This window comes from Salvelinus fontinalis, chromosome 11 (assembly GCF_029448725.1).
Source record: "Salvelinus fontinalis isolate EN_2023a chromosome 11, ASM2944872v1, whole genome shotgun sequence".
Taxonomy (NCBI): domain Eukaryota; kingdom Metazoa; phylum Chordata; class Actinopteri; order Salmoniformes; family Salmonidae; genus Salvelinus; species Salvelinus fontinalis.
Window position 1 is genome coordinate 56,075,656 of NC_074675.1, and position 12,757 is coordinate 56,088,412.

Sequence of the window (12,757 nt, forward strand, 5' to 3'; positions counted from 1 at the left end):
GGCGCATTTGACAAATAAAATGTGATTTGATTAGATTATAAGTAGTTAGGTAGTGGCGTTTGATTGAACCAGGAATCATCTGCCTCACAAACACACCGCTTGACAAAGTCTTAGCAAATTACGCTATAGAGTAGAAAAGGTTTTGAAGTGATAGCAAAGTCAGACATTTGAAGCTGGGGACTGAGTTTACAAACCCACGTCCGCCACACACACACAGGCACGCGTGAACACACAGACTTACTGCAGTTGTTACGGGCATCACACGTGCTGGGAGTAGAGGAACAGCTGGGCTGGCCGGGAGCACACGCACCCCCAACTGAGAGAGACACATTTTAGTTAGTTAGTGAGAGTGAGTGAGTGACAGAGAGTGAGTGACAGAGAGTGACTGAGAGAGTGACTGAGTGAGTGACTGAGTGAGTGACTGAGTGAGTGACTGAGTGAGGGAGAGTGAGTGACAGAGTGACTGAGAGAGTGACTGAGAGAGTGAGTGAAAGAGTGAGTGACTGACTGAGAGAGTGAGTGAGTGAGTGAGTGAGTGAGTGAGTGAGTGAGAGAGTGAGTGACAGAGTGAGTGAGTGAGTGAGTGAGTGAGTGAGTGTGTGTGTGTGTGTGTGTACCATGAAGGACATTGTTGGTGTGTACCTGTATGTTGTAGACCATGTGATACAGATCACTTTGCGAGGACATGACTGCGTTTCTGTCTTTTGAGCTTCTAGTCATGAAATCTATGCAGCCAATCACTTTTCATAGCTACTGTTTACAGGCCTCCTGGGCCGTATACAGCGTTCCTCACTGAGTTCCCAGAATTCCTATCGGACCTTGTAGTCACGGCAGATAATATTCTAATATTTTGTGACATTAATATTCACATGGAAAAGTCCACAGAGCCACTCCAAAAGTCCTTTCGGAGCCATCATCGACTCAGTGGGTTTTGTCCAACATGTCTCCGGACCTACTCACTGCCACAGTCATAATCTGGACCTACTTTTTGTCCCGTGGAATAAATGTTCTGGATATAAATGTAAATGTTTTTCCTCATAATCCTAGACTATCGGACCAGCATCTTATTAGATCCCAACCAAGGGTTAATAAAAGCTGTGATAAAAATCTCACACAACCCAAAGATTCCTAGATGCCCTTCAGGCTCCCTCCACCTACCCAAGGACGTCGGAGTAGAAAAATCAGTTAACCACCTAACTGAGGATCTAAATGTAACCTTGCGCAATACCCTAGATGCAGTTGCACCAGTAAAAACAAGATAAAAATTGTCACAAGAAACTAGCTCCCTTGTATACAGAAAATACCCGAGCCCTGAAGCAAGCTTCCAGAAAATTGGAACGAAACTGGAAGTCTTCTAACTAGCTTGGAAAGACAGTACCGTTCATTATCAAAGAGCCCTCACAGCTGCTCCATCACCTTGGAAAGACAGTACCGTTCAAAGAGCCCTCACAGCTGCTCCATCACCTTGGAAAGACAGTACCGTTCATTATCAAAGAGCCCTCACAGCTGCTCCATCACCTTGGAAAGGCAGTACCGTTCATTATCAAAGAGCCCTCACAGCTGCTCCATCACCTTGGAAAGACAGTACCGTTCATTATCAAAGAGCCCTCACAGCTGCTCCATCACCTTGGAAAGACAGTACCGTTCAAAGAGCCCTCACAGCTGCTCCATCACCTTGGAAAGACAGTACCGTTCATTATCAAAGAGCCCTCACAGCTGCTCCATCACCTTGGAAAGGCAGTACCGTTCATTATCAAAGAGCCCTCACAGCTGCTCCATCACCTTGGAAAGACAGTACCGTTCATTATCAAAGAGCCCTCACAGCTGCTCCATCACCTTGGAAAGACAGTACCGTTCAAAGAGCCCTCACAGCTGCTCCATCACCTTGGAAAGACAGTACCGTTCATTATCAAAGAGCCCTCACAGCTGCTCCATCACCTTGGAAAGACAGTACCGTTCAATATCAAAGAGCACTCACAGCTGCTCCATGTGTTATCAGACTGTGTGTGCGTGTTATCAGACTGTGTGTGTGTGTGTGTGTTATCAGACTGTGTGTGTGTTATCAGACTGTGTGTGTGTGTTATCAGACTGTGTGTGTGTGTTATCAGACTGTCTGTGTGTGTGTGTTATCAGACTGTGTGTTATCAGACTGTGTGTGTGTGTTATCAGACTGTGTGTGTGTGTTATCAGACTGTCTGTGTGTGTGTGTTATCAGACTGTGTGTTATCAGACTGTGTGTGTGTGTTATCAGACTGTGTGTGTGTGTTATCAGACTGTCTGTGTGTGTGTGTTATCAGACTGTGTGTGTTATCAGACTGTGTGTTTTATCAGACTGTTTGTTATCAGACTGTGTGTGTTATCAGACTGTGTGTTATCAGACTGTGTGTTATCAGACTGTGTGTTATCAGACTGTGTGTTATCAGACTGTGTGTTATCAGACTGTGTGTTATCAGACTGTGTGTTATCAGACTGTGTGTTATCAGACTGTGTGTTATCAGACTGTGTGTGTGTGTTATCAGACTGTGTGTTATCAGACTGTGTGTGTTATCAGACTGTGTGTTATCAGACTGTGTGTTATCAGACTGTGTGTGTGTGTTATCAGACTGTGTGTTATCAGACTGTGTGTGTGTGTTATCAGACTGTGTGTTATCAGACTGTGTGTTATCAGACTGTGTGTTATCAGACTGTGTGTTATCAGACTGTGTGTGTGTGTTATCAGACTGTGTGTTATCAGACTGTGTGTGTGTGTTATCAGACTGTGTGTTATCAGACTGTGTGTTATCAGACTGTGTGTGTTATCAGACTGTGTGTTATCAGACTGTGTGTTATCAGACTGTGTGTTATCAGACTGTGTGTGTTATCAGACTGTGTGTTATCAGACTGTGTGTTATCAGACTGTGTGTTATCAGACTGTGTGTTATCAGACTGTGTGTGTTATCAGACTGTGTGTGTTATCAGACTGTGTGTTATCAGACTGTGTGTGTGTTATCAGACTGTGTGTGTGTTATCAGACTGTGTGTGTGTGTTATCAGACTGTGTGTGTTATCAGACTGTGTGTTATCAGACTGTGTGTTATCAGACTGTGTGTTATCAGACTGTGTGTGTGTGTTATCAGACTGTGTGTGTGTGTTATCAGACTGTCTGTGTGTGTGTGTTATCAGACTGTGTGTTATCAGACTGTGTGTGTGTGTTATCAGACTGTGTGTGTGTGTTATCAGACTGTCTGTGTGTGTGTGTTATCAGACTGTGTGTGTTATCAGACTGTGTGTTTTATCAGACTGTTTGTTATCAGACTGTGTGTGTTATCAGACTGTGTGTTATCAGACTGTGTGTTATCAGACTGTGTGTTATCAGACTGTGTGTTATCAGACTGTGTGTTATCAGACTGTGTGTTATCAGACTGTGTGTTATCAGACTGTGTGTTATCAGACTGTGTGTTATCAGACTGTGTGTGTGTTATCAGACTGTGTGTGTGTGTTATCAGACTGTGTGTTATCAGACTGTGTGTGTTATCAGACTGTGTGTTATCAGACTGTGTGTTATCAGACTGTGTGTGTGTGTTATCAGACTGTGTGTTATCAGACTGTGTGTGTGTGTTATCAGACTGTGTGTTATCAGACTGTGTGTTATCAGACTGTGTGTTATCAGACTGTGTGTTATCAGACTGTGTGTGTGTGTTATCAGACTGTGTGTTATCAGACTGTGTGTGTGTGTTATCAGACTGTGTGTTATCAGACTGTGTGTTATCAGACTGTGTGTGTTATCAGACTGTGTGTTATCAGACTGTGTGTTATCAGACTGTGTGTTATCAGACTGTGTGTGTTATCAGACTGTGTGTTATCAGACTGTGTGTTATCAGACTGTGTGTTATCAGACTGTGTGTTATCAGACTGTGTGTGTTATCAGACTGTGTGTGTTATCAGACTGTGTGTTATCAGACTGTGTGTGTGTTATCAGACTGTGTGTGTGTTATCAGACTGTGTGTGTGTGTTATCAGACTGTGTGTGTTATCAGACTGTGTGTTATCAGACTGTGTGTTATCAGACTGTGTGTTATCAGACTGTGTGTGTGTGTTATCAGACTGTGTGTTATCAGACTGTGTGTTATCAGACTGTGTGTGTGTGTTATCAGACTGTGTGTTTTATCAGACTGTGTGTTTTATCAGACTGTGTGTTATCAGACTGTGTGTTATCAGACTGTGTGTTATCAGACTGTGTGTTATCAGACTGTGTGTTATCAGACTGTGTGTTATCAGACTGTGTGTTATCAGACTGTGTGTTATCAGACTGTGTGTGTGTGTTATCAGACTGTGTGTTATCAGACTGTGTGTTTTATCAGACTGTGTGTTTTATCAGACTGTGTGTTATCAGACTGTGTGTGTTATCAGACTGTGTGTTATCAGACTGTGTGTGTTATCAGACTGTGTGTTATCAGACTGTGTGTTATCAGACTGTGTGTGTTATCAGACTGTGTGTTATCAGACTGTGTGTTATCAGACTGTGTGTGTGTGTTATCAGACTGTGTGTGTTATCAGACCGTGTGTTATCAGACTGTGTGTTATCAGACTGTGTGTGTTATCAGACTGTGTGTGTTATCAGACTGTGTGTGTTATCAGACTGTGTGTTATCAGACTGTGTGTTATCAGACTGTGTGTTATCAGACTGTGTGTGTTATCAGACTGTGTGTGTTATCAGACTGTGTGTTATCAGACTGTGTGTTATCAGACTGTGTGTGTTATCAGACTGTGTGTTATCAGACTGTGTGTTATCAGACTGTGTGTTATCAGACTGTGTGTTATCAGACTGTGTGTGTTATCAGACTGTGTGTTATCAGACTGTGTGTTATCAGACTGTGTGTGTGTGTTATCAGACTGTGTGTGTTATCAGACTGTGTGTGTGTGTTATCAGACTGTGTGTGTTATCAGACTGTGTGTGTTATCAGACTGTGTGTTATCAGACTGTGTGTTATCAGACTGTGTGTGTTCTTACTCTGAGTACAGTTTTCCTCGTCACTGCCGTCCTTGCAGTCATCTTCTCCGTCACATCTGAAGGCACTGGGAACACACTGACCATTCCTACATTCCAACAGACCCTGGGACTTACAGGCTACGGAGAGATGAGAGAGGGGAGATGAGAGAGGGGAGATGAGAGAGGGGAGATGAGAGAGGGGAGATGAGAGAGGGGAGATGAGAGAGGGGAGATGAGAGAGGGGAGATGAGAGAGGGCAGATGAGAGAGGGGAGATGAGAGAGGGGAGATAAGAGAGGGGAGATGAGAGAGAGAACATGAGAGAGGGGAGATGAGAGAGGGGAGATGAGAGAGGGGAGATGAGAGAGGGGAGATGAGAGAGGGGAGATGAGAGAGGGGAAATGAGAGAGGGGAGATGAGAGAGGGGAGATGAGAGAGGGGAAATGAGAGAGGGGAAATGAGAGAGGGGAGATGAGAGAGGGGAGATGAGAGAGGGGAGATGAGAGAGAGGAGATGAGAGAGGGGAGATGAGAGAGGGGAGATGAGAGAGGGGAGATGAGAGAGGGGAGATGAGAGAGAGGAGATGAGAGAGGGGAGATGAGAGAGGGAACATGAGAGAGGGGAGATGAGAGAGGGGAGATGAGAGAGGGGAGATGAGAGAGAGGAGATGAGAGAGGGGAGATGAGAGAGGGAACATGAGAGAGGGGAGATGAATGAGGGGAGATGAGAGAGGGGAGATGAGAGAGGGGAGATGAGAGAGGGGAGATGAGAGAGGGGAGATGAGAGAGGGGAGATGAGAGAGGGGAGATGAGAGAGGGGAGATGAGAGAGGGGAGATGAGAGAGGGGAGATGAGAGAGGGGAGATGAGAGAGGGCAGATGAGAGAGGGGAGATGAGAGAGGGGAGATGAGAGAGGGGAGATGAGAGAGGGGAGATGAGAGAGGGGAGATGAGAGAGGGGAGATGAGAGAGGGGAGATGAGAGAGGGGAGATGAGAGAGGGGAGATGAGAGAGGGGAGATGAGAGAGGGGAGATGAGAGAGAGGAGATGAGAGAGGGGAGATGAGAGAGGGGAGATGAGAGAGGGGAGATGAGAGAGGGCAGATGAGAGAGAAAGGGTTAGGAAGAGACTGACCATTCCTACACTTCAACAGACCCTGGGACTTACAGCAGAGAATGACAATATCATAATAGCATGGAAGTTGTGGCTCGAAGTAGTTCGGTTTTTACAATAAATGTAATGTAATAAAATGATACAAATAATAGTATATAGCTGTGATAATCTGATGTGACTAACGATAATAACAAAGATAACGTCATTAAAGGAATTAAACGATACTGAAGTTGTGCTAACGATAGTAGTGATAATGATGTTGACTTACAGCAGTTCAGTTCGTCACTCTTGTCCATACAGTCATGATCTCCATCACACACCCAGTCCCTGGTAACACATCTCCCATCCTCACAGCGGTGCTCGCTAACTGGGTCACACACTGACACAGAGAATAGAGTATGAGACTTCAGGGGACTCTACAGGACTCTACAGGACTCTATAGGACTCTACCAGTCCCAAAAGGACTCTACAGGGCTCTATAGGACTCTACCAGTCCCTAAAGGACTCTACAGGACTCTATAGGACTCTACCAGTCCCTAAAGGACTCTACAGGACTCTACCAGTTCCTAAAGGACTCTACAGGACTCTATAGGACTCTACCAGTCCTTAAAGGACTCTACAGGACTCTATAGGACTCTATAGGACTATACCAGTCCCTAAAAGACTCCACAGGGCTCTATAGGACTCTATAGGACTCTACCAGTCCCTAAAGGACTCTACAGGACTCTATAGGACTCTATAGGACTCTACCAGTCTCTACAGGACTCCACAGGGCTCTATAGGACTCTACCAGTCCCTAAAGGACTCTACAGGACTCTATATTACTCTACCAGTCTCTACAGGACTCCACAGGGCTCTATAGGACTCTACCAGTCCCTAAAGGACTCAACCGGACTCTGCTAGCCTCTACAGGACCTCCACAGGGCTCTATAGGACTCTACCAGACTCTACAGGACTCTACAGGACTCTACAGGACTCTATAGGACTCTACCAGTCTCTATAGGACTCCACAGGGCTCTATAGGACTCTAACAGTCCCTAAAGGACTCAACCGGACTCTGCTAGTCTCTACAGGACCTCCACAGGATCTCTACATTGCTGTACTAGTCTCTACCATTCTTTACTAGGCTGTAGCCGTCTCTACTGGACCCTACCGGATTCTACTGGAATCTACTGGGCTCCGCACGACTCTACTGGGCTCCTAATGGGGATCCATAATAAACCCCAGGAAGAGTAGCCTCTGCCTTGACAGGAACTAATGCGGATCCATGATAAATACAAATACCGGGACTCTACAAGAGTCTACTACTCTCTACACTACTGACCCTCTACTCTACTGGATCTCTACTCTACTGGATCTCTACTCTACCGGATCTCTACTCTACAGGATCTCTACTCTACTGGATCTCTACTCTACCGGATCTCTAATCTACTGGATCTCTACTCTACTGGATCTCTACTCTACTGGATCTCTACTCTACCAGATCTCTACTCTACTGACCCTCTACTCTACTGGATCTCTACTCTACTGAATCTCTACTCTACTGAATCTCTACTCTACTGGATCTCTACTCTACTGGATCTCTACTCTACTGGATCTCTACTCTACTGGATCTCTACTCTACTGGATCTCTACTCTACTGGCCCTCTACTCTACTGACCCTCTACTGAATCTCTACTCTACTGAATCTCTACTTTACTGGATCTCTACTCTACTGGATCTCTACTCTACTGGCCCTCTACTCTACTGGGTCTCTACTCTACTGGATCTCTACTCTACTGGCCCTCTACTCTACTGACCCTCTACTGAATCTCTACTCTACTGAATCTCTACTCTACTGGATCTCTACTCTACTGAATCTCTACTCTACTGACCATCTACTGAATCTATACTCTACTGAATCTCTACTCTACTGAATCTCTACTCTACTGGCCCTCTACTCTACTGGATCTCTACTCTACTGAATCTCTACTCTACTGGCCCTCTACTCTACTGGATCTCTACTCTACTGGATCTCTACTCTACTGAATCTCTACTCTACTGAATCTCTACTCTACTGGCCCTCTACTCTACTGGATCTCTACTCTACTGAATCTCTACTCTACTGAATCTCTACTCTACTGAACATCTACTGAATCTCTACTCTACTGAATCTCTACTCTACTGAATCTCTACTCTACTGAATCTCTACTCTACTGAATCTCTACTCTACTGGATCTCTACTCTACTGAATCTCTACTCTACTGAATCTCTACTCTACTGAACCTGTACTCTACTGAATCTCTACTCTACTGGATCTCTACTCTACTGAATCTCTACTCTACTGAATCTCTACTCTACTGGATCTCTACTCTACTGGATCTCTACTCTACTGGATCTCTACTCTACTGACCCTCTACTCTACTGAATCTCTACTCTACTGAATCTCTACTCTACTGAATTTCCACTCTACTGGATCTCTACTCTACTGACCCTCTACTCTACTGAATCTCTACTCTACTTATCTCTACTCTACTGGATCTCTACTCTACTGACCCTCTACTCTACTGAATCTCTACTCTACTGAATCTCTACTATACTGAATCTCTACTCTACTGAATCTCTACTCTACTGAATCTCTACTCTACTGGATCTCTACTCTACTGGCCCTCTACTCTACTGGATATCTACTCTACTGGATCTCTACTCTACTGGATCTCTACTCTACTGAATCTCTACTCTACTGGCCCTCTACTCTACTGGCCCTCTACTCTACTGGATCTCTACTCTACTGGATCTCTACTCTACTGGATCTCTACTCTACTGTCCCTCTACTCTACTGTCCCTCTACTGAATCTCTACTCTACTGGATCTCTACTCTACTGACCCTCTACTCTACTGACCCTCTACTCTACTGAATCTCTACTCTACTGGATTTCTACTCTACTGGCCGTCTACTCTACTGGATCTCTACTCTACTGGATCTCTACTCTACTGGATATCTACTCTACTGGATCTCTACTCTACTGAATCTCTACTCTACTGGATCTCTACTCTACTGACCCTCTACTCTACTGGATCTCTACTCTACTGGATCTCTACTCTACTGACCCTCTACTGAATCTCTACTCTACTGACCCTCTACTGAATCTCACCTCTACTGGATCTCTACTCTACTGGATCTCTACTCTACTGGATCTCTACTCTTCTGGATCTCTACTCTACTGGATCTCTACTCTACTGGATCTCTACTCTACTGGATCTCTACTCTACTGGATCTCTACCCTACTGGCCCTCTACTCTACTGGATCTCTACTCTACTGGATCTCTACTCTACTGGATCTCTACTCTACTGGATCTCTACACTACTGGATCTCTACTCTACTGACCCTCTACTCTACTGACCCTCTACTGAATATCTACTCTACTGGATCTCTACTCTTCTGGATCTCTACTCTACTGGATCTCTACTCTACTGGATCTCTACTCTAATGATTCTCTACTCTACTGGATCTCTACTCTACTGGATCTCTACTCTACTGACCCTCTACTCTACTGACCCTCTACTGAATCTCTACTCTACCGGATCTCTACTCTACTGGATCTCTACTCTACTGACCCTCTACTGGATCTCTACTCTACTGACCCTCTACTCTACTGACCCTCTACTGAATCTCTACTCGACCGGATCTCTACTCTACTGGATCTCTACTCTACTGGATCTCTACTCTACTGGATCTCTACTCTACTGGATCTCTACTCTACTGGATCTCTACCCTACTGGCCCTCTACTCTACTGGATCTCTACTCTACTGGATCTCTACTCTACTGGATCTCTACTCTACTGGATCTCTACTCTACTGACCCTCTACTCTACTGACCCTCTACTGAATCTCTACTCTACTGGATCTTTACTCTACTGACCCTCTACTCTACTGAATCTCTACTCTACTGGATTTCTACTCTACTGGCCCTCTACTCTACTGGATCTCTACTCTACTGGATCTCTACTCTACTGGATCTCTACTCTACTGGATCTCTACTCTACTGAATCTCTACTCTACTGGATCTCTACTCTACTGACCCTCTACTCTACTGGATCTCTACTCTACTGACCCTCTACTGAATCTCTACTCTACTGACCCTCTACTGAATCTATACTCTACTGGATCTCTACTCTACTGGATCTCTACTCTACTGGATCTCTACTCTACTGACCCTCTACTCTACTGGATCTCTACTCTACTGACCCTCTACTCTACTGGATCTCTACTCTACTGACCCTCTACTGAATCTCTACTCTACTGACCCTCTACTCTACTGACCCTCTACTGAATATCTACTCTACTGACCCTCTACTCTACTGGATCTCTACTCTACTGGATCTCTACTCTACTGGATCTCTACTCTACTGGATCTCTACTCTACTGGATCTCTACTCTTCTGGATCTTTACTCTACTGGATCTCTACTCTACTGGATCTCTACTCTAGTGGATCTCTACTCTACTGGATCTCTACTCTTCTGGATCTCTACTCTACTGGATCTCTACTCTACTGGATCTCTACTCTACTGGATCTCTACTCTACTGGATCTCTACTCTACTGACCCTCTACTCTACTGACCCTCTACTCTACTGACCCTCTACTGAATCTCTACTCTACCGGATCTCTACTCTACTGGATCTCTACTCTACTGACCCTCTACTGGATCTCTACTCTACTGACCCTCTACTCTACTGACCCTCTACTGAATCTCTACTCTACCGGATCTCTACTCTACTGGATATCTACTCTTCTGGATCTCTACTCTACTGGATCTCTACTCTACTGGATCTCTACTCTACTGGATCTCTACTCTACTGACCACTACTCTACTGACCCTCTACTGAATCTCTACTCTACTGGATCTCTACTCTTCTGGATCTCTACTCTACTGGATCTCTACTCTACTGGATCTCTACTCTAATGGATCTCTACTCTACTGGATCTCTACTCTACTGGATCTCTACTCTACTGACCCTCTACTCTATTGACCCTCTACTGAATCTCTACTCTTCCGGATCTCTACTCTACTGGATCTCTACTCTACTGACCCTCTACTGGATCTCTACTCTACTGACCCTCTACTCTACTGACCCTCTACTGAATCTCTACTCTACCGGATCTCTACTCTACTGGATCTCTACTCTACTGGATCTCTACTCTACTGGATCTCTACTCTACTGGATCTCTACTCTACTGGATCTCTACTCTACTGGATCTCTACTCTACTGAATCTCTACTCTACTGGCCCTCTACTCTACTGGATCTCTACTCTACTGGATCTCTACTCTACTGGATCTCTACTCTACTGGAACTCTACTCTACTGTCCCTCTACTCTACTGACCCTCTACTGAATCTCTACTCTACTGGATCTTTACTCTACTGACCCTCTACTCTACTGAATCTCTACTCTACTGGATTTCTACTCTACTGGCCCTCTACTCTACTGGATCTCTACTCTAATGGATCTCTACTCCACTGGATCTCTACTCTACTGGATCTCTACTCTACTGAATCTCTACTCTACTGGATCTCTACTCTACTGGATCTCTACTCTACTGACCCTCTACTCTACTGGATCTCTACTCTACTGACCCTCTACTGAATATCTACTCTACTGACCCTCTACTGAATCTCTACTCTACTGGATCTCTACTCTACTGGATCTCTACCCTACTGGCCCTCTACTCTACTGGATCTCTACTCTACTGGATCTCTACTCTACTGGATCTCTACTCTACTGGATCTCTACTCTACTGACCCTCTACTCTACTGACCCTCTACTGAATCTCTACTCTACTGGATCTTTACTCTACTGACCCTCTACTCTACTGAATCTCTACTCTACTGGATTTCTACTCTACTGGCCCTCTACTCTACTGGATCTCTACTCTACTGGATCTCTACTCTACTGGATCTCTACTCTACTGGATCTCTACTCTACTGAATCTCTACTCTACTGGATCTCTACTCTACTGACCCTCTACTCTACTGGATCTCTACTCTACTGACCCTCTACTGAATCTCTACTCTACTGACCCTCTACTGAATCTATACTCTACTGGATCTCTACTCTACTGGATCTCTACTCTACTGGATCTCTACTCTACTGACCCTCTACTCTACTGGATCTCTACTCTACTGACCCTCTACTCTACTGGATCTCTACTCTACTGACCCTCTACTGAATCTCTACTCTACTGACCCTCTACTCTACTGACCCTCTACTGAATATCTACTCTACTGACCCTCTACTCTACTGGATCTCTACTCTACTGGATCTCTACTCTACTGGATCTCTACTCTACTGGATCTCTACTCTACTGGATCTCTACTCTTCTGGATCTTTACTCTACTGGATCTCTACTCTACTGGATCTCTACTCTAGTGGATCTCTACTCTACTGGATCTCTACTCTTCTGGATCTCTACTCTACTGGATCTCTACTCTACTGGATCTCTACTCTACTGGATCTCTACTCTACTGGATCTCTACTCTACTGACCCTCTACTCTACTGACCCTCTACTCTACTGACCCTCTACTGAATCTCTACTCTACCGGATCTCTACTCTACTGGATCTCTACTCTACTGACCCTCTACTGGATCTCTACTCTACTGACCCTCTACTCTACTGACCCTCTACTGAATCTCTACT

The 12,757-nt window shown here is 44.9% G+C and overlaps 1 protein-coding gene across 1 annotated transcript in view; it reads right to left on the reverse strand.

Moving 5' to 3' along the window:
* Positions 1–12,757, reverse strand: part of corin (corin, serine peptidase) — a 213,503-nt gene that overhangs the window by 42,921 nt on the left and 157,825 nt on the right. The window contains exons 8-10 of the mRNA XM_055937047.1: positions 6,346–6,456; positions 4,989–5,105; positions 242–316 (exon numbers count right to left, since the gene is read on the reverse strand). Coding sequence (XP_055793022.1) covers positions 242–316; positions 4,989–5,105; positions 6,346–6,456 — 303 coding nt within the window. The remainder of the gene's footprint in view (positions 1–241; positions 317–4,988; positions 5,106–6,345; positions 6,457–12,757) is intronic.